The sequence below is a fragment of the Pteropus medius genome, unplaced genomic scaffold, assembly GCF_902729225.1.
Source record: "Pteropus medius unplaced genomic scaffold, Ma_sr-lr_union100, whole genome shotgun sequence".
Classification (NCBI taxonomy): Eukaryota; Metazoa; Chordata; class Mammalia; order Chiroptera; family Pteropodidae; genus Pteropus; species Pteropus medius.
In genome coordinates, this window is record NW_024354502.1 from 6665771 (window position 1) to 6687202 (window position 21432).

A 21432-nucleotide genomic window follows, 5' to 3' on the forward strand; every position below is an offset into this window, starting at 1 on the left:
AAGGAGTCAAATACATGGTGACGGAAGACTAGACTTTGGGTGGTGAGCACACAGTGGAGTATACAGATGTTGTATTATTAAGTTGAATACCTGAAACATGTTATTAACCAATGTTACTCCAATAAATTTCATTTTAAAAAATAAATAATTAAAGAGGGAAAAGCAAATCTAGCCTGGCCCAGGTAGAATTAAGAGGAAATACAGGATGATTGTTGGGCAGGCATAGCTTTGGCTTAGGCAGCTTTCTTGCACCCCTGCTGACCTCTAGAGCAGTGCTTCGCAAACTGTATCATGCATGTCACTTACGGATCCTCTTAAAATGCAGTTTCTGATCCATCACTTCACTAGTGGGTCCTCGTCATTTGCATTTCTAACGAGCTCACAGGTGATACTCTCTGTCTTTGGACAAGGTTTCACGGCACCTTGAGGCCCCCTATGTTAGCAAAACACAGTTTAAATATCACTATTCTAAATTTTATTGATTGACAATTTCATTTTTAAATATAAGATAGTTCAAATTTTTTGTTCATCCATTTTGTACCTGTATACCTGTATATTTTTTATAGAACATCGGTACTTATTTACTAACTTGGTTGCCATATATTATTCCTTTTTATATATCGTTTTTATAATTTTTCCATATCAAGTGCCTTGACTATAGTCAGCACCTAATGATATTTGTTGAATTGAATTAATATTTCAGGTGCTGTCCTCTGATAAAAGTGTTGACATAGACTAGATTTTTAAAACTATGTTACTTTGAGAATTATTTGAGAGTAAATTTGTCATAATTTCAGAACTTCCTGTTTGAAAAGATGATCATGAGTCTAGCATTTTTAAAAAAGCATTAAAAGTCAATTAAATTAATTTAGTGAAATAAATCAATTCATTTCTTAGTCACAGGTTGATTTCCAATAAAGGGTGGCATTTATATCCAGGGTCATTTGTTAGGCTATAGGAAGTGAAACAAAGAAATTTTGGGCTCATTCCCCTTTTTCGCATCATAGAATCACAAATCAAAACACCCAAACTAATATTTTCAGGAGGAATTTCTTTGTGACAACTATCTTATTATCCTTAGAGGTGTTTTTGGCAAGATTGACATAGGTTAGATATTGTGGTAAGGTTTGAAATATATTAAACATAATGAGAAAGTTGTCAGTGTGATTAAATGCAGTGAAGCTCGGGGCACTATATAAAATTAAGAAATCAAAGAAATAAAAAACAAAAATTGCATTTTCTTTCAGTGCTGATTCCCCTTTGCTGTGGATAAGGATAGACCCCGATATGTCAGTTCTGAGGAAAGTCGAATTTGAGCAAGCCGATTTTATGTGGCAGTACCAGCTCCGCTATGAGAGGGATGTTGTTGCACAGCAAGAGTCCATTTTGGCCTTGGAAAAGTTCCCCACTCCAGCATCGCGGCTTGCGCTCACTGACATACTAGAACAAGAGCAGTGTTTCTACCGAGTGAGAATGTCAGCTTGCTTCTGCCTTGCCAAGGTGAGATTATGTACAGTAGAAAGAAGACAAGAGAAGTACTGCATGTTTGAGAAAACCCAGCAAACTCTGAAAATGAATTAAAATTTACCATAGTCTTTAATTTTATTTGGCATCTGGTCCCTTGGAAGGTTTTACCAAATTCTTTTTACAAGACTAATTTCAAAGAAACATGTTTTGATCTGAACATAGATAATGCACTAAAATTTTATAATTGTCAAACTGAGAGTCAAACTTTAAAACCAAAAGAATTTTTTACCTTTTTATTGACTTGCCAACCACATTGTTAAAGCAAAGAATGTATTTGGCAAGAAATTCCTTGGTTTGAGTAATGTTTTACATTATAGCACATGAATTCAGTTCATCTGAATTATTCCACTGTGGTGATTACTTCATGTTGTTTTGGGCTTAGTAATCAGTATTAGTGTAATGTAATTTAAAATGATAGGTTCTATAATATAACATGCTAGAAAAGTTAATTTATTAAGAAAACTAAATATTTTTCTTCAGATGCAAAAAAACTGAAGGTAGAACAAATGAAAACCAGAAAAACGCAGACAAAAATTTGGCCAGAAATACTGGGTTCCAGGTATTTAAAAAGCATCTTGATAATAGGTTCATTCTCATTTAGTGACGCTCTTGACTTCCTCACTGTTAAATTTATTTGTCCAACATTTCAACAGATTATTATGGTTTAGATTTGTTTTATCTTTAATAATGAATGAGCAGTTCGATTCTTATATTCTACTCAGGTATATGAAGGAAAAAGATGATTTTCTTTGATAATCGTCTGCTAAAGATATAATTTCATGTCTTCTAAAAGATCATTGTGATTCTTGCATATTAAATTCTTAGCAGAACCATAAAATTTTTGACTTAAAGTTAATTATAATTTCATTCTTTTCAGATTTTTTTTATATACAAGAGTATCAATAGCAAGATATGGGTTTTTTTGTAAGCCTTCTTACAGTCTAAAATATTAGTTGTTTCTAGCTGATAAATTTAAAATGTTAGAATTATATCTGCCTAAATGGACACACACAAACTTATTTATAATAGAAGCTTTTTTCCAAATATGTTTTCTTAAAACATAAAGAATGTTCCACTTTAGAAATTAACTTACAAAAAATATAAGTGTACATAAGAATTGGGGGAGTGAGTTTGTATATTTTCTTGGAAATGATAACAAAAAGCTAAAATGTATTAAATTTCTGAGAATCTTAAGTCGTTGAAAACTAATCCATTTGGACTGATAACTCTTAGAAAGCTGTTTTTTATTTATTTAAAAATATTTGCAGTGGCGATGGAAGTTGTTTTCTAATTATTTGCAGATTGCAAATTCAATGGTGAGCACATGGACAGGACCACCAGCCATGAAGTCACTCTTTACTAGAATGTTTTGTTGTAAAACTTGTCCAAACATTGTGAAAACAAACAACTTTATGAGCTTTCAAAGTTATTTTCTACAGAAGGTACAGTTTACTTCCTTTCTGTATATCTCAATTTAACTTGGAGACTGTTCCAATAATAATAATAGATGTGTTTATTATCTTCTAAAAGGTTTTGCCTTTGTTCTTTTTTTCCTAAAATTTTGTCCAAAATTTTAATTGATTGTTCATTGATTTTTAAGAGCTGTAGGTAAGTAATTCACTATCTGCATTAATAATAAAGTAAATAGAAATGGATAGTTTGAGTTTGGGGCCGGTTGCATGGCGGGTGGAGGTATGAATAAGTCCTTGTGACAGCAGCCCTTCTGTAATGTGGACACTGTATCTGAGTCACAGACAATATAGCACACAACTCTAGTTTCAGTCCCATTCTGCTACTCACTAGCATTTTGCATGAGGACAGTTTCTTAACCCTCCAACCCTCAGTTTACCAATTATAAAATTTATCTTTTTTAGAATTAAATAAAATCAAACATGTGAAGTGTTTTAGACTATATTTATCACTGTAAGTTTTTTATAAATAACAATTTAGAACGTGGCGTGATGCAGTCACTGTTCTAGGAAGAGATTTGAGAATGGCAGAATGGTTAGCATTTGGGCTATTTTGTAAAATGTTTTAGTAATTTAATAATAATGAAGGCAGAGATTAGATTAACTACATTGAAGTAGAATAAATAGAAAAAAACTAATGAAGCCTATTTCATGATATTGGTGTTGAAAAATACGAGAGAGGAGACATGTTGAGGATAAAGCAGGGCCGAGAAAAGGACATTTTGGGTTGTGTTTTGTATAGAGGGAAAACTTGAAGCATGTTTGGCACAGAAAGAGGAACCACTGGACCATTCAAAGGGAGGAGGTAAAGGTACAAATAGAAGATGGAGGAAATTCTGAAGGTCTTTATTAGTAGAGAGTGAGACGCAGTCGAGAAGTTAATTTTAGTAAACAAAAACCTGCTTTTTTCTTAGGCAAACGGAAAGCAAATTAAAAGTAAGTGAAATGATAGATGTTGAGGAGGATGTTACGCAAGTCGAAGTTTATTTGTGGTAGAAACGTAAAAAGATTACCCAGCAGCATTGAGACGGCTGCTGAGCGTGGCAGTCATGGTATATTTATAGTGAATTTCATCAGCAGAACAGATTCAGGATGATCCAGATTCGGGGAAAGCGAGTACTGGTGTGATCAAAGAAGTCTGTGGCATTCATTTATTTTATTTTTAAGGACTGAAGATTTGATAGTACTTAAACATATTGCTCAGCCCTCTGTTGCCATTTCACTAATTTATAGTATGGAAGCAAGTTAATTTCTCTGTTTAAAAAATTATGCCCTTGTGCTTCCGTATACCTTAAATCAGTGTTTTATATTGGGAGTTGTGATGCATTAATGAGAAAGTGATGGAATCAGTTTGGAAGTTTTTGTTTGTTTTTTAAATAAAAGATAATTATTGGCAGTATCAGAGTATAACACATGTAACAGAGGTAGGTATAAGGTAATTTTTTTTTTTTTTTACTTTGTAAACATGCTGTGAGAGAGAGTTATGTGTGTGTCTTAGATTAGTATATAAAATATTGTAGGTCGCCATCAAAAAAGTTGGAGAATGTATGCTTTTAGACCAGTTTATCATTCATATAATACTTCTAGTGGCAGAAAAGAGAGAAGATTAGTGCCTAAATTAAACTTGGCAGAACAGACATAGGACAGATATTTCTATGACAAAGATTCTTTCCTTTAGTTGTTCTTAGAGCATGAACACTGACTCTTGTTACAGTGTTGTAACACTGACTGTCCTGTTGCTGGTCCTTCAAGCAATCAAAGGAGCTACCCTCCTTTTTGCCCCTCAATTTAGAGGGTATAGTTATTTCGAAGCAGAAATGGGAATAGTCTGACTCTCCCTGTGTACTGGGGCCTATGATGTCGGTTCATCCACCTCGAGTTTAAATAGCTTTGTTTTACTGGTAGTCACGACTATGTGAGTCAGGTTTCTACCTCCTTAGGAAAGTTGCCTGTGAAAGTTTGGAGAGGAGAAAGTTAGGCTTAATTTTAGTTAATTTACCATTTTTCTTAAGCTGAGATGAGGTGGTACTAGAGAATTAGTGTCTTCTCAGCTGATCATTGAACTCTGTGTCTGCCACATGTCTCTAGCCACTATATCATTTAATCCTGAAAATGGTTGTGAGGCATGATTACGAGGTTGTGAGGTTCCTGCTCAGTAAGCAACTAGCTAAAATAACCTGTTTTAATAGGTAGTAGAGTAGGAGTTGAACGATGGTGTACCTGATGTTAAAATCCATACCTTTACTACTGTCAAACACAGAACTGAATGATACCTATGTCAGCCCTAGAATAACCCTCTTTCTACATGTAATTCAGTGAATTGTAATGAGTTAATTTATATGCTTAAAAAAGTTTTGTTTTTTTTTTTTGCAGACTATGCCAGTTGCAATGGCTTTATTGAGAGATGTTCACAACCTTTGTCCCAAGGAAGTCTTAACATTTATTTTAGACTTAATCAAGTACAATGACAACAGAAAAAATAAGGTAAGATGCCTTAATGAATATTATAAAGCTACTCAGTGATACTTTGTTTTTAAAGAAGTATTTAGACTGTGAATTCATTGTTGAGTCCACGGTAATTGAAGTTTCTAGAGGTAGAAATATATGAACAGGATTTATTGTAATAACCAATGGATGAAAACCAAGATCATTTGGCTTTTAAATGTTCCTCTACCTGTTGCAACGAGGAGAGAGTAGTGCATCAGATTTTGGGGAGCCTGCTAAACTTTGTTTTGGGGCAGTCTGACAGCCCAATTTTATATTTACTCCTGTTTTCTTTTACTAAATGATTCCCATAAAACAATTCCCTCTTGAGATAACTTGTTCATTTGATGTAACCATTATGTGCTATTCATTTACTTAGCACATATCTATTGGATGCCATGCTTCAAAAGATATTTCACTTTGTTATCATTCTAACAATCAACAATTTTTTTTGAGAAAATATACACTATGGTAGGCAGTCTACCATGTTAAACAGAAGAAGAAATGGTAGATGCCATCTGGAATTTCATTTATTAATCATCTGTAACTATCTGTTGAACAATTGTTATATATTACAGTCTGATTCTAGGCCCTCAAGATTCAACCTAATGGGGAAATCAGACAAATAAACAGTTTACAGTCATTCACAACTGCTATAGTAGATGTATATCTACTTAACTTTCTAGGGGAATCCAGAGAAAGTAGTGCCTTCTTGCAAGGGTATATAGAGAGAGTCAGGGAATTTTTGTGCATGAGAGGTGACTTCATGCACAAAGTCAAAATGAGTCATAAAGATGAATAGGATTTTCTGAGTTTGAATAGGGCCATTCTAGAAAGTCTATTCCAGGCAGAAGGAACAGCACATACAAAGACATGTATAACTGGTAGGATATGTCAAATTCATGGAAAGTTTAGTAAAACATTACAGCAGTAAGAAAGAAGTCACAAGTATATTTATTAAAAAATGGTGGTTTGTAATGAAAATCAAAAAGACATTTTTCCTCTTCACTTTAATTCAGTAGAATAACATTAAAATGATTTAAGCCAAAAAGAGTCCTTAAAAAATTAGTGCTTTAAAAGAATACATTATAGCTGATATACTTTTTCTTTTCATTTTTGAATACTGTTAATTTTTTTGTAAGTTTCTTTCCACCCTAGTCTGCTGATTTCTTTTGACTTTCATTTATAGTGTTCCTTTTTGTGACATGGATTTTTTTTATTTGAAGATACAAGATAAGGATTTGGGATGATGTCAAGTCAGATTATATTCACATGAAATAAGAAAGCTATATGTACAATTATTTGTATCAGTTTTCTTGATTTGGGGAGTGTTTCTATGATTTAACTCATGGTGGTCACTGTATGGTACTTTCTGCTTCGCAAAGTGATTTCACTTACCTTAATTTTTTAAACTTTACCTATTCTGTAGTTGAAGGTTTGTTACAAAAACAAAAGTTGAAAATATAAAATTACACAGGAAATGTAATCTGAGAATTGTGCTGTGAACTCTTCCCACCTATCTATGCGGTGATCTTTTTAGTACACCATACTGCTTTACAACATGCTATCATAAATGTCATATTTATGATGTTTTGGGACATGCATACATGGGGACATGATAGATTGTTAAATTTTATACTTTACTATTTTTGTGGAACAACGTAAGACTCATTTTTAATTTTGAGACGTCTCATCAGTTGTTGTAGTTTCTGTAAATTAAGACTAGCATGTATTTTAATCCCTGAAGATATTAAGGATAGAATAAATGCAAATAATGATAATAACAGTAATAATAACAATAGCTTATTTTTTCTATGTTCTATGGCTTATACCAAATGTGGATACTCTAATGTGATCCTTATCAGACCTCTGAGATAGATACTATTATTATTTCAGTTTCCACCTGAAGAGGTAGAAGCTAATAAAGGGTAAAGATTTATCCAAGGTCACATCTGTGGCAGGGCCAGGAGATAACAAACAAGCTCTGACTGATATCAAAACTTATTCTTTAAAAATGGTGGTTTGGAGAAAAAGATTTTGTTGTCATTTAATGATATATATATTAATGAGTTTAAAGCTTGAAGTAAATATGTAATTGGGGTGCCTAAGAATATTTCATCGGTTGATTTACCTGTTTGTCTTTAAAGTACCCCACTTCTGATCACAAATGATTTGCTTAAGCATATTTTTTAAAAGATTCACTACATAGATAGGAAGTTTTTAAAGTGTATGAGAAGAAACGATAGATTTTCTACAAGTAAAATTAAATTAGAAATACAAAACATTAAATGCCGAAGATGTTGGGCCTTGGGGGAAATATTTTTTTAAATTGTAACATCCCTTTAATTGGGCAAGAGCATGAAATAGAATATTCTGGATGTTTTAGTTTGGAAGAAAACTAAAATTTAATCCCAATTAAACGTAGTTATTAGCCATTTTATATAAAAACCTCTAATACATGCACATGTATTTCTAACATATTTCTAATCATATATACGTTTATGAAATTGCTCTTAAACAAGGTGTGCCAAATATGGGTTGAACTATTCCCTATATCAAAAGATCATTGTTAAAAACATCAGTCAGTCTTTGCTGTATGCACTGATATAGATCCTTTCAATTTTTTTATTTTTGTAGGAAATTGTGCTGTACTAAATGCCCTCTCCCCACCCCAGTGTGTTCCACAAATTTTTTTTTTTTTTTCACTTTATCTCTTACAACCTTGGGATGATCAGATAATCTAATTTGTCCAATTAGGATTATAGAATCTCTGAGAATTAGATGTGGTCTAGGGGGTAAATGTTATATCCGTTGATTTTTGTACTTTACCCACACTCCCTTCTCATTTTTTGATTTCTGAGTTCATTCTGTGATCCAAATTCTTATGTCAAAAACAGTGGTTAAATAAATGGGCTTTTGCTTTGTTGGCAAAGTCATTATTAGAGGTAACAATGAACTTTAAAAATACTTCAAGAAAACTTGTAAATGGTTTGAAAACAAAACTTTTATCATGGTGTACATTTATGGAGTCTTTTTTCTTTGGTTTTGTTTGTTTGTTTGTTGTTGTGTGTCTTATTTTTTTTTTCTGCCCAGTATCTGGTAATGGGAATGTTTAGGGACTGTTTTGTCAGTGTGTTAATGTGAGGTTCTGCCTCCACGGTGGAAGTCAAAACAGGGCAGGTTTTCCTTCTCTGTCCCTGGCAGTTTGTATTGACGGTAGAATTAATTCACTTGCCCCATGTTCACATTCCCAGGCTAGAGAATCTGATTTACTGAGTTTAAGTCAAGCCACACCCAGGTTGCCTTTCAATAAATTGCTTCTCTGGGGATATGGATTTAGGAATGAATTTTTTTGATGGTTTCCTCCTCCATTTTTCTCTTGCTAGAACTCCGATTGATATTCATGTTATGTCTTCGACACCAGCCCTCTAATTTCCTTTGTTCTTGCCTTCTTATTTTTTTCTTGTCTCTTACTTTTCACTCACAGTTTCAGGAGTTTTTTTCAGTTTTGTATTTTAATTTAATTTTGATCCTGATTCTCTGCATATTTTTTTTTTAAATATATTTTGCCATTGGAAAGCGTATCGTTGGTTATTTCTCAGACAATAATAGTGATAGGATTTTGAAATTCCCCCTACCCTTAGCCATTTTTTTTCCCCTTGAATCTATTTCCTCCAAGTTGCTTTTTCCCCTTTTGTTCTGGATTGTCTTTTTTATGTTGATGCTTTCTTCAAATATCTGGTGATCTCTGTATTACAAGCAGGATTTGTAGACTCTGGTCTGCCTTTTAGAGGACTCTGTCTAGGTTACTATAAGAGTACCATTCATGTAGTAAATATTTGTTGAATAAACTAATATATTAGTAATTAGTGAATCTCTTTCACTTTTTTCCAGTGTGCGACTCTACACAAAGGACAGAGTTTGAGTACTTATCAGATGTTTTCAGATACACTATGGTTTTAAGTTATAAATATTTTATTAATTTTTGAACAGAAACATGAATTTTGTTATCTTATAATTGTTTTTTGGCTTAGTTTTCAGATAACTATTATCGTGCCGAAATGATTGATGCCCTTGCCAACTCTGTTACACCTGCAGTCAGTGTGAATAATGAAGTTCGGACTTTAGATAACTTAAATCCAGATGTACGACTCATTCTTGAAGAAATTACCAGGTTTTTGAATATGGAAAAACTTCTTCCAAGTTACAGGCATACCATCACTGTCAGGTGATGACGATTCTTTACATTTTCTTTAAAGTTACTTGTTTCTATAGGAGAAATTTGTTCTCATTATAGAAAACTGGGAAATACAGTAAAGTTAAAGGAGAAAATTAAAATCTTATGATAAATTATTACTGTATTATTTTGGCGAATGACCTAATTTTTTTCTCTTATAACAATAGCCATTTTAAATTGTCGAATATATCCTATATATAGTTTTTGCATTCTGCTTGTATCATAAATACTTTCTCATGTCATCAGAAATTCTTCATAAGCTTTATTTTTGATATCTGTATAATCTTTTATCCCATTGGATATAGTATAAACATCTTTTTACTAGGCTCTTTTAAGATAACTTCATTTCTTTCAACTTGTTTGTACATGGCTATCAAAAAATTCTATCTCTTTAGGAGTTTGCTAAAAAAAGTTGATTCACTGTTTTAAACATTATGAACAGTTTGACTCAACATTTATTATTTTACTAAACTATACATTACTAAGAACTTTTGGACAAAATACTAAGTATAATGGTACCTGAAGTTGGATTTCCAAGTTTTAAAATTTGTGTTCTTTTAATAGGACTTACATATTTCTAATTTTTATGATTATTGTAAACATTTAATGTTATAAAATTAGAAGTTGGATTCAAAACAATTTTTCAGTTTACTGTTACAGATTAATTTCTAATGCCTGGCAGATAAGTTTGATTCAAAATACTTTAACAAAAGTGTTTAACTGTAAATACTGTTCTCCTAGTTGTTTGAGAGCCATACGAGTGCTTCAGAAGAATGGACATGTGCCAAGTGATCCAGCTCTTTTTAAATCTTATGCAGAATATGGCCACTTTGTGGACATTAGGATAGCAGCTTTGGAGGCAGTTGTTGATTATACTAAAGGTAATGCTTTAGTAATATATACTCTTATCATTTTAGAAAGAAATGTTTACTGATTAAAACCAGCCTTAGTTATTGTTTTCTTTTATTAGGTACAAATACAGATATTTTAATTTTAAATTCTTGTCTCACTGATTTTTGGTAAATGTAGAATTCATATAAGATTTAATACATGAGAGAAAAGAATAAAATTATAGATGTCTTTGGTCTTTTCAGGAAGTCAGTATATCATTCTTACAGCTTTTAATTACATGTTATTTTAAGAAATAGATGATTGGGGGAAATTTCTAACTATATAAGAAGGATTCTAGAAAACATCTTGCACTTCTCACAGTTTTATATGTGACAGTAGAGCACGGGACATAAACAGGAGCTTCAGCAGGGGGATTAGGCAAGGGTTCATGAAGTTGAAAAATATAAGGCCAAAAATAGCTAAGAGAAAACTGCATATCAAAACATTTTCAGAAATACAGAGAGAAAGATAAAGAGATGAAAATATATATTAAAAAAATTAAGTTATGAAGAATGGAGCAGGTGGAAGAAAAGCAATAATCCAAGTAGTAATAGAATACTTTGATAGGGTGTAGATGAAACTTACCTAAGCTGGAATCTCATGAAATTAAAAATTTTAAGATTAGGAAAAAAATGTGTAAGTTCCTAGAATATTAGAACCCAGTTATTGTACAAAGTAAAAGAATGACTTCTTTTGACTATGAAGAGTTCAAAAGACAGTTTGGGGGAAGTTATGATCTAAGATTCTCTACTTCGCTAAGTTGTTGCTCATGTAGCCTTGAAGGCTTAGAAGTACATCTCCTATGTAACATTTTAAAAAATGAAATTTCCAAAGATAATTTTCAGCTGATCTGGAAATGAATCAAAGTAATAGTTCAAGATTGCTAAATGTGTGAAATGAAGACATAGTGCTGAGCAACTATGCCTGTAAAATAAAGAGCTAAGCTTAAATATTCGTTAATATGGTTGTAAAATTTAATGCAAATTTTAAAAATAATTATTTAAAAATAATTTACAAATGTAAGAGATATGTAAATTACATCTAAAATTCCAGATTATAGCACTAAAATATGGGAAGAGTAAAGAAGTTAATGTTGAACTTCTCATCTGATTGTGGAAAGAGAGGAAGAGGTGAGGGAAGTTCTTCAGTAGAAATTGGTTAATTTTTACTTAACAGTAGAGGAAAATATAACTCTAATCTTTCTAATTTTTATAAATTTCAATAGAAATACTTATGTATAGTTAGAAATTATAAAAAGGTAAGAGCAATATCGTGTATATTACATACGATGGTCTGAGTTCAGAAAGGACTCATTTGTTCTTTTTTATTGAGGGTTAAAGTATTCTTTCTTTTAATAAATGATGGTGAAAATAGTTCTCCTTTTAATGAATTTTTTGGCAAGGAAAAAAATATTTTTCTCTATCCGTCTCCAGTTTGGTTTTGACATTTTACCAATTCATGAAATCTAGAAGTCTCGAAATCAACTAAACATGTCAGTATTCCCAACCTTTTTTCCAGGGTATATGAATGATGTTCAGGGTCACATAAATATGAAGATTTTGTGAATTAGTACTATCTGAAATGAAATAGATTGCTAATATTATGATTTCCAAAAGAACACTAAATAAGTGTAATTGAATTGAGAGGTATTTAAAGTGATCCATGAATTTTAGATCATTTGAAAATTTAAAAATAGGAAATGGTAGAAATAAAATTCTGAAAATAAAGCTTTTCAAGTCAACAACAGAACTTGTTAAAAAGGTAAATGGAAATAGCTAATGAGTCATGTTGTTTAAGTCAGTTATATTTATAGCACTGTTTTTAATTTTCTTTTATGTTTTGTTGAAAAGTTAAAGCTGCCTTTTAATCAGATGAAAGAAACCACTCGGGCAAAAAATATAGTTGAGATACTATTGAGTATCAGACCTCTCTATAATTTGATTTAAGCACCTATAAACACAATTTTATTTAAACACAATTTTGTCCATTTAGAGTTAGTCATCTCTGATTTAGGGCTCTTAATAAATAAATTATAATTTGCTTTATGTTATATTTGCCATTGATTTGACTTTAGTGAAAAATATACATTTTGCTCTTCTTTTTTGTTTTGGCTATATATAACACAATACTTAAAAAATTTATAAAATTTACAAAGTAGCCTATTACATAAAAAAATATAAAGAAGTTTTCTATAGCTTAAAGTACAAAGTAGGGAATATAATCAATAATATTGTTATAATTAATGCTAGGTGGGAACTAGACTAATCAGGAGGATCACTTCATAAATCATAAATGTCTAACTACTACGCTGTTCACCTGAAACGAATATAAAATAGTATCGAATGTCAGCTGTAATGGGAAAATAAAAGTAATTTAAAACAAAAAAAGAAAAATATTTTGAGGAAAAAAATGTCTACAATTTTCAACTCTGATTGAAATCAAGCTAAGGCAGTGTCCTAATAATAAGTGTAAACTCCTTGCTTATCACTTGTTTAGTTTGTTGTAACTGCAACAAATATATTTCCTTATTTTTATTTTCAGTGGACAGGAGTTATGAAGAACTGCAGTGGCTACTTAATATGATTCAGAATGACCCTGTACCCTATGTAAGGTTAGTTTTTATACTATAATTTTTTTATAAGTTTTAAAGTAAATTGCATAATTTCAGAAAATTATACATGGAACAAGTCTTTGTTATTTTTGAAAATAGGAATATGTTATGCATTTATTCATGCCCTTTTAAATTTGATTTTTTAATTTGATTTGCCTTTGAAGACATTTAAAAAAATATATTGTTAATATAGCTTATTCCCTGTAATTTTACATATAATTTCTATTGTAATTTAAAGAAAAGCTTACGTAATAGTTTGTAGTGCACATGGAAGATCCCTTATATTTCCAAAATTATGAAAACTCTGTACTGATTGATTTCATTTATTTTAAAAGTAATTGAAAGCAATGTTTTGGTGTAGTCCATTTGATCCTCTCTAGCTCATATAAAATCTTAAATTTTATTAAACATATGTTAAATATGTTATATTTACAATATGTAATATATTTTATATGTAAAATATTTATTAAATATAAATTATATTAAACATATAATAAATATACATTAAATAATATAACATTTAAAAAATTTAGAAAATAAAAAATAAAAGCAAATCCCAGTCCTGCAATAGTAATTATTTTCATTTTTGTACCCCCTTCTAGTCTTCATTTCTGCTGTTTCTTTTGCAGAGTAGGGTGTTTATGGTATACTCAAATAGGATTAAATTTTTGACCATTTTTGTCTGTCTTTTTTTATACATAGAAAACACTCAAATTTTTCTTTTAAATTATGGTTTTGTAAAACAATTTGAAGACCATCTGTAGCAGATTATATGATGTCATGTAATATTTGAAGTTTTTCTATTGGAGTTATATACTATACAATCTAAATGATTGCTTTTGAAATATTGTTGTAGAACTATTAGTAACATTCAAATTTCGAGAGCACTGTTATTTACAATCTGAATTAGAAATTTATTTAAGGATATATTTTTGTGATTATTTTTGATGTTTTCTTAATTGATTTGGCTCATTTATATCACCAGTGGGGAACCTCTTAGGCTTTACTTAAAATCATCTAGTGCATAGTTTTACTCATAGTTAAAAAAATTCAACATGTCTTAAAAAATCTTTAATGGCTGTGAAGTATTACCACACAGCAGTTATTTTATGTGTGTATCTTTTGGTGTCTTGAGACATCTGTCTTTAATTTTTTATTGATGTATAATTGACATATAGCATTATATGTATTGGTCATATCTGTGCTAGATTGGGTAGGATTATTTTATCTTCTTGTTTTGGAATCAAGCAGGCATATGATTACATTGTGTCAGTACTTTAAGGGGCATAACTTACGTGCTTTTTCTCCTGAGAGATTTTGAGCATTTTGGGGGGGTTTTGATTTGACTCCATTTTTTATAGATAGTTATTGGCAATGGTATTGGACTAACCCACCAAGAAAATTCTCAGTTGTCTAGGGATATAATATGTTTTTGCTGCTATGAATATGACAAAAACTGACTTTCTCAGGATTTGCCTCAGGTTTGTTTCAGATGTCTGAAGCACATGCTAATTGTGAATTTTGATGTTTTATCTCTGAAAAATTAAACACAAGATTCTCATTGTTTGCCCTTAAACTTTATCTCTGAGTATGGCTTTGAGTGTTTAGTTATTTGTAAATATTTCCTTGTAAAAGTCTTCTGTTACCTCAACTTTAGAGAAAAAACTTTTAGAGAAATGTTTAATCGTATAAAGTAATACAGGTACTAATCATTATTGCTCTTTTAGTGATAATTTTAAAGATATTCCTAGAGTACCCTCTACACTTCATTGGCATGGCTATGAAGAGTTCATAATGATCTGAGTAAATACCATAAAGTTTTATTAGTTGGGCCCTACCACTCTGGTATTTGGGATAATTGGGAAAGCAGCCAGATAGAAACTTAAGTTTTCTTCTTCATGTAGATTAAAAGTGAAGATTAGCGTGCTCTAAACAACAGACTCATTCATATTTTAAAAGATATTATTTACTTGTAATACTGATATATTTTTACAAATAGATTTTGAGGTCCTTAAGGACAGGAATTGTGTTTATCCATAAAGATGAAAATATTGATATGAAATATCCATTGAAACATGTATCCTTTTTTATATTACTTATCTGTAAATTGACTCTATAATGACATTTCACTTTTCATAGCCTTTAAATAATCTTTCATATGGTCTTCAAATTTCAAAGCTCAACAACATGTTAACAGTGAGAGTCTATATCTTTCAGTTTTACAGACATAAAATTGAAGCCAAAAGGGATTGGGTAACCTAAACTACAACCTAGCAGTTCTACTTTTCTCTCATCTCTCTCGAATACTGATCCCATTTGATGTTTTTCCACCAACAATTAAATATACAAATTTCTTAGGTTTACCTTCTTTAAAGTTTTGCTAGCCTCAATAAAACTTACAATTTAAGTTTCTTCCTTCCTCCATTATATCCAAGCATTCCGTTACTCTGAGGTCTTGAATTTTTCAGACCTAGTTCTAGGCCTGGCTTTTATCCCTTCACTAAATACTAGATCACTCCTGTAGCTTCCTTGCTTCTGTTCTTTCTCTGTCTTTTTATGGTATCTCCTAGTCACAGTATTGGACTTTTTTTTTCCTTTTCAAATTTTGTTTTGGTCGCATTGCCCTTTTTTCCAGAAGACTCCGTAATGCGTGCAGATAGCCTCTCACATGAAATGAAAATTTCTGATACGGAGTATAACTGTCATCCTTTATGAGGATGCTTTTTTGTTAATTGACTCTCCTAACGCTCAGCTTATTTTGAGGAAACCTTTTTCAATCTCCATATTTAAAATGCTTCTGCACATTTCCATGATTTACAAAGATGCTATAATAATGAAGTTTTATATTTGTTTTATTGTCTCAAATGTAGACTTCTTGGCCTATATGTGATTTTTTTTTTTGGTCTCATTTTAAGATTTTTATATTTATTGACTAGTCTTTTTTGTAAACTTTTCTAAGGAGAGTAAAATGTGCATTTTAGAAGTGGGATAGGAAAAGTTGGTTAGTAATACATAGAGTCAGATTTTAGAAGACTTCATTCTACAGTAAGGCGATTTTAGAAAGAATAAACCTGCCAGAATTTTTTTAGTGCAAAAACCGTAGTAAATATTTAGGATGTAACATAATAATGCCTTTTGAAGTGAAACTAAACTTAAACACAAAGCTAGATCCAAGAGAGATGATAAAATAGGAAGGAGTCACTATAGGTAATTTTCAAATGTTTTCATTTAATGGTCAGCAAAAATTAAATTTTTCCTTATCTTTCAGACATAAGATTCTAAACATGTTGACTAGAAATCCACCATTTACTAAGAACATGGAGTCTCCCTTATGCAACGAAGCCCTGGTAGATCAGCTTTGGAAGCTTATGAACTCTGGTGAGACCGCAGTGGCTTTTTAAAGATGTTTTATGACTAGAAGATTTTCATTTTACAACAGGTTTTCAATACTTACAAAACTGTGGTTAATTTTTAGCCTATCTTTTTCTTTTTTTCTTTTTTGGCTAGGATACTTATTACAGCTATCTACATGGTAGTGGATATGATAACATTTGCTAAGAATATGTTCACTCACTTTGCTCCACAGGGTGGCCAAGGAAACAAAAATATTAATTTATGTGAAAGTGTTTCACATGTTTATAGAGCTTTAAGCACGAACCTGCAAAGTATTATTATTATTGTTGTTTTTATTTCAGAAGGTTACAAAGTGTTGAAAAATGACTTTTCTCACCTGTTCTTAGGAAATTATATATATATATATATATATACACATACACACACACACACACACATTAATATAAGTGATGTTTGCTGTTTTTAATTAGTGTAAGATGGACAGAAAGAACAGGACAGAATCACCCTATGACAGTCCTATTTCACCCAACACTCCACGTTTCCAAGCTTCTGTTGTCAGCTGGGTTTAATGAAAAATGTACTGAAAAAAGTGACTTTCAAAGTGAGCTTTCTTAGCAGCTTTTTGGCTTGATCAGCTTTAATAGCAATTACTTCAGAAAAGGAAGTGATGATCTTTTTTAGGATCAGATTTGCTCTTTTGGAGGTTTGTCTTTAGATACTTTCTGATTTGATTAGAGAACATCCCTAACAGGGTTTCCTGTTTTCTTCTTGAGTGCTGTTCTTCTGATTCAGGTAAGCAGGGTTGGTCCCTAAGGAGAACTGCTAATGAGGACAGAATGGACAGCATTTTGACCCAAGGGGATATTTTCAAATATCTGAGTGTTCCTTGCCATTTAAGTGATTGGGGTGGGAGGGGTAGCTAGAAGATGAAAGAAAGGTCTTCAAAATGCTGTAACCAGAGCAGAAATCAGCAGATGTTCCAGGGCCTCTCTCAATGGAATGGACTGATTTAGAATAGCATTTTCAGGCCTAGGGGGACATTAACGACCATCTGAGTTAATTGCCCTTGTTCTAGGACCCAGGCATCTGACTTGCTCAAGATCACAGAGCCAATCGGTAATTAAGCAGGAATGATTTTTCCCACTTATACCACTCAACTTAGTTTCACTATCTGCCAACCATTTTAAGATTTAATGCCATGATTTTGAAATACAGGTGGAGTTCTGATTTTTTAAACACTTGTGATTTTAACAGAATCACTGGTTATTAATTTTTTAGCTCTCGCTTATCAGCCCTAAATTTAATATTTCTAAGTGAATTATTTGAAGAAAAAATTGCTATCGGGAACTTTCTGCAGGAACAAAACAATAATGTTCATTCCTCCATGTAAACTAAAGATAAACCAAAGCCAAAAAGCTCACGTAGAAATAAAAAGTAACAAAAACCCACTGTCCAGGGATTTTGTGTTTAGCAGCCTTCAGTGTGGTGCCTAATCATCTTCAATCTGACTTTTAAAAAACAAAATAGAACACTCTTTCTCATAAAAATACACATTTCCATTTGCGTTTTTAAATTAATGATTTTTAAATTAAAATAGTATTTTTAAAAAATATTTGAGGAAATCACACTTAGTTGCCTGATGCCACAAAGGTTGGGGACCTCTGTTGTAGATGACACTGGTTTCAGTGTCATCTACAACAGAGGTCCCCAACCTTTGTGGCATCAGGGACAGGTGCTCCTACAAGAATCTAAAGCCTGATGATTTGAGGTGGAGCTGAGGCGGTGATGCTAGCGCTGGAGAGTGGCTGCAAATACAGATGAAGCTTCACTCACAGGCCCCCTGCTCACCTCCTGCTGTGCGGCCCTGTTCCTGACAGTAATGGTACTAGTCCTTGGCCCACGGGTGGGGGACTCCTGATCTGCAATGTGTAAAGAAAGGTTCAGGATGGCAGCAGACCTAATTAGATGATATGGATCTTCAAGGTTTACTTTTCTTCCAGTATAAATGTACCCTAAACCACTCTTGTTTTCCTAACATAAAATGCTTAAGATTCATTCCTTTTCTTGCTATAGCCACAAATACACGGATACAGGGCTGGCTGCTCTGGCGGGATTCCTTTCCTTCCTTCAGAGGGCTGAGCCCCTCCAACCTTTGTAATAAAAGGCCCAGGAATCTGATACTTGTTTTTACCTTTACATATATGAAATGCTTTGAGGAGGAGAATAATGAATGCCTACAAAAAATTAAGCAATTCCAGACCATTACAGTGTACAGATAAGCATATTTTAGAGAAGAGAATGGAATTCCAGTGTAAAAAAATCCTTATTTTTCTTTCTGTAATGTTCTTCCCATTTCTAGTTTCCCTGTAGTTTTTAAGACATAAAACTTTATCCTCCTCAGGAGCGCCTGCCTCTTTCTCTTGCTTCGAGCAGTGCCATGTATCTATTACCTTATCACACAGTAGCAGAATTGAAGATGTCTCAAATAGCATTGATGATGGCTCTTTGTCGGCAAGATAGCACAGTGTAGTACTTAGTATGAACTCTGTAGAATTATAATTCCTTCCACATGGATTTCCTTTGCATATAATTAATATAATATTTATCTATTAGAGTAAGTCTCTTCAGGATCACTATTTGATTATAATTTACCTTCCTATTCTAATATTTGTTATTGAAAACCACAAAGCTTAATATTTATGCTTTCCAGTATTTGCTGTAGCGACTTCTTTCTCTTTTGTTTCTCATTTTTACATGTTATGATACTCTCTCACAGTTCTTGGTCAAAATTAAATATTTATAGGGTTTATTTTCTTATCCAGAAGAATTTCATATTGCTTTTTCTCACTTGTTTTAAATTCTCTAGATCATTTTAAATTCAGCCAAGAAACCATAAAAATGATCTAACAAAAATGAAAGATTCCATCTTGTTAATCAGTGCTTTTTGATGGCAGTATCTACCTGGAGTGCTCTACTGGCGATAAAAAGGAAAATGAGAAAGAACTCTGGTATCTGTGTGGTCTGGTCTGTCATAGCTTTGGGAAAGGTATAATCTGAGACCAATACTCTTATTTTGGAGATGAAAAATCAAAGACTCATCAAAAGATTTGAAAGAACTTGCCTCTAATCTCAACTGCTTTAAAATGAATTTCTACACAGGCAATCTTCTTCTGACTGATAGATGTTTTACTACCTGTTGTCATCTCTGGGGTTTGCTTATTTGTGTGTGTGTGTGTTTAAATAAATACTTAGAAAATATGAAGGTGTTTAGCACAGTATTTTTCTCCTGTAAATCCAAGTTTAGAATTATGTTGTTTCAAGTAGTTGTAGGGTTTCTTGTAATTTATTTAAAACCTGAAAGTAATAAATTTGAGAGGAGAATTTGTTTCAAGTGGTAGGGTCCATGAAGGCTCATGGAATGCTGTCTTCCTAACAGGCTATTAAAGAAGAAAATCAGACAAGATGAACAGACAATGAACAAGTGTGGAATAGTTAGTTACCAAGGAGGAGGAATTAAAAGGAAGATTTAAAGGCAGGAAAAAAAATGTCATTTTTTTTTTTTTATTCATTTTGTAAAGAAGGATGGCGTGATAATAAAAATTTCTCCAATTAAAAAATTCATTAGTTCATTCACTAACATTTATCGTTCCTATAACAATTTATAAGTATCTTTGTTAAGATAAAATATATCTTTATGGGAGAGGACTTGCCAGTGGGGCCTAGGTTAATAGATGGCTCCTTTTAGGCATCATAATCCTTTCATTTCTTCTGTAGAGGTTCTGGAATAGTTAAAAAGGTATGGATAAATGTACACATTGACTTTTTTTTTTATTATTTACTTCTTAGGTACTTCACATGACTGGAGGTTACGGTGTGGTGCTGTGGACTTGTACTTCACACTTTTTGGCCTCAGTAGACCTTCGTGCTTACCCTTGCCAGAGCTTGGGTTGGTTCTTAATCTGAAAGAGAAAAAAGCTGTCTTGAATCCAACCATAATTCCAGAGGCCATCACAGGCAACCAAGAAACTGCGATTAATCCAAGTAGTCACGCACAGCTAGTTGGATTTCAGAACCCTGTAAGAAGATGTAGTTTTATTATATAGAGCTATCTAGAGAAGAGAATTACTTCTTTTAAAGTGGCAGATTTTAAAGCCACTAAGTTTCTTGTACCATTTAAAAAACTGTTGGCTGACATTAGTTTAGCACTCATAATTTATAAAGTGCTGCTGACAGCTACACAGTGCCGCCAGTCCATTTACTCCTTTTGTGATGACATATGATTTTTGTGTGCTTGAGCATAGAATTTCTTCTTTGAGTAGGGGAAAAATAAAATGAATATTTAACCTGTTACATCTTAACCTATCTGGTTGGTGTATGGTAATGGCAAACTGAACACAAGGGGCCCTGACTTTTATTTTATTTTCATTTATTTATTTAATTAATTAATTTTCACTGCTCTGTATAATACCTAGCATAGTTCTAAACATATAAGTGCCTGGCAAATACTTGTTGAATTAAATAAATAAATAACACTAAATAGAAAAATGAGTAATCTGATTTGGGAAGAGATTATATATTACATTTTTAAATTTATATATGTGTGTATGAGTTTGCCTTTAGAAAAGTTTTATTTCTAGCTATACATTATAAAATTACCAGACTTTTTATAGAAAGACCTTTAGGATACATATTATTTAATTGTAATTTAATTAAAGTTTTCCAGAAATGATTTTTTAATTGATGACAGAATGTCTCCAATACTTCACACTTCATTTTTCACCAATATTTAGACCAGATAACTTGCCTGGCAGTTCCCTACTGGTGTTTTGACACTATAAAATTCAGGTGCTCTCTATGCT

The 21432-nt window shown here is 32.1% G+C and overlaps 1 protein-coding gene across 3 annotated transcripts in view; it reads left to right on the top strand.

The window, feature by feature from the left end:
- The window catches only part of TAF2 (TATA-box binding protein associated factor 2), a 67679-nt gene that overhangs the window by 33051 nt on the left and 13196 nt on the right, over window positions 1-21432 (top strand). For all 3 annotated transcript variants that reach the window (XM_039853869.1, XM_039853870.1, XM_039853871.1), the window contains 8 exons: window positions 1248-1500; window positions 2829-2969; window positions 5370-5480; window positions 9515-9708; window positions 10459-10598; window positions 13150-13219; window positions 16488-16597; window positions 20420-20649. In XM_039853869.1, the coding sequence (XP_039709803.1) occupies window positions 1248-1500; window positions 2829-2969; window positions 5370-5480; window positions 9515-9708; window positions 10459-10598; window positions 13150-13219; window positions 16488-16597; window positions 20420-20649 (1249 nt within the window). The remainder of the gene's footprint in view (window positions 1-1247; window positions 1501-2828; window positions 2970-5369; window positions 5481-9514; window positions 9709-10458; window positions 10599-13149; window positions 13220-16487; window positions 16598-20419; window positions 20650-21432) is intronic.